Consider the following 529-nt stretch of genomic DNA (forward strand, 5'->3'; position numbering starts at 1 on the left):
TTATGCATACAGTATTCTGCCTACATGTATCCCTGCAGGCCAGAAGAAGGCACCAGATCTCATTATAGATGGTTGTGAGCCACCATGTGGTTGCTGGAAATTGAACTCAGGACCTCTGGAAGAACAGGCAGTGCTCTTAACCTCTGAGCCATCTCTCCAGTCCCAACTCAAGCAACTTTTATTTGTCTTAAATTATTGATAACCACAAAAAGTAAAGCTTACCATTTCAGAGGCTGAGATCCTTTTCCAGCGGTGACGACCTCCCTACAAGAACATGCCTCTCGAAAAGGATCTCCTTCATCCCTCTCCAGAAGAGGAAAAGAGGAAACACAAGAAAAAGTGCCTGGTGCAGAGCCCCAATTCCTACTTTATGGATGTGAAGTGCCCAGGATGCTATAAAATCACCACGGTCTTTAGCCATTCACGAACGGTAGTCTTGTGTGTTGGCTGCTCCACAGTCCTCTGTCAGCCTGCAGGCAGAAAAGCAAGGCTGACAGAAGGATGCTCCTTCAGGAGGAAACAGCACTGA

At 46.9% G+C, this 529-nt stretch overlaps 1 protein-coding gene across 1 annotated transcript; it reads left to right on the plus strand.

Moving 5' to 3' along the window:
• The first annotated feature begins 245 nt into the window (after nucleotides 1–245).
• LOC100767461 (40S ribosomal protein S27-like) lies at nucleotides 246–529 on the plus strand. The gene has a single exon (XM_027399293.2). It carries the CDS (start codon nucleotides 275–277, stop codon nucleotides 527–529), a length of 255 nt encoding a protein of 84 aa, XP_027255094.1. The 5' UTR covers nucleotides 246–274.

This window comes from Cricetulus griseus, chromosome 2 (genome assembly GCF_003668045.3).
Source record: "Cricetulus griseus strain 17A/GY chromosome 2, alternate assembly CriGri-PICRH-1.0, whole genome shotgun sequence".
Classification (NCBI taxonomy): domain Eukaryota; kingdom Metazoa; phylum Chordata; class Mammalia; order Rodentia; family Cricetidae; genus Cricetulus; species Cricetulus griseus.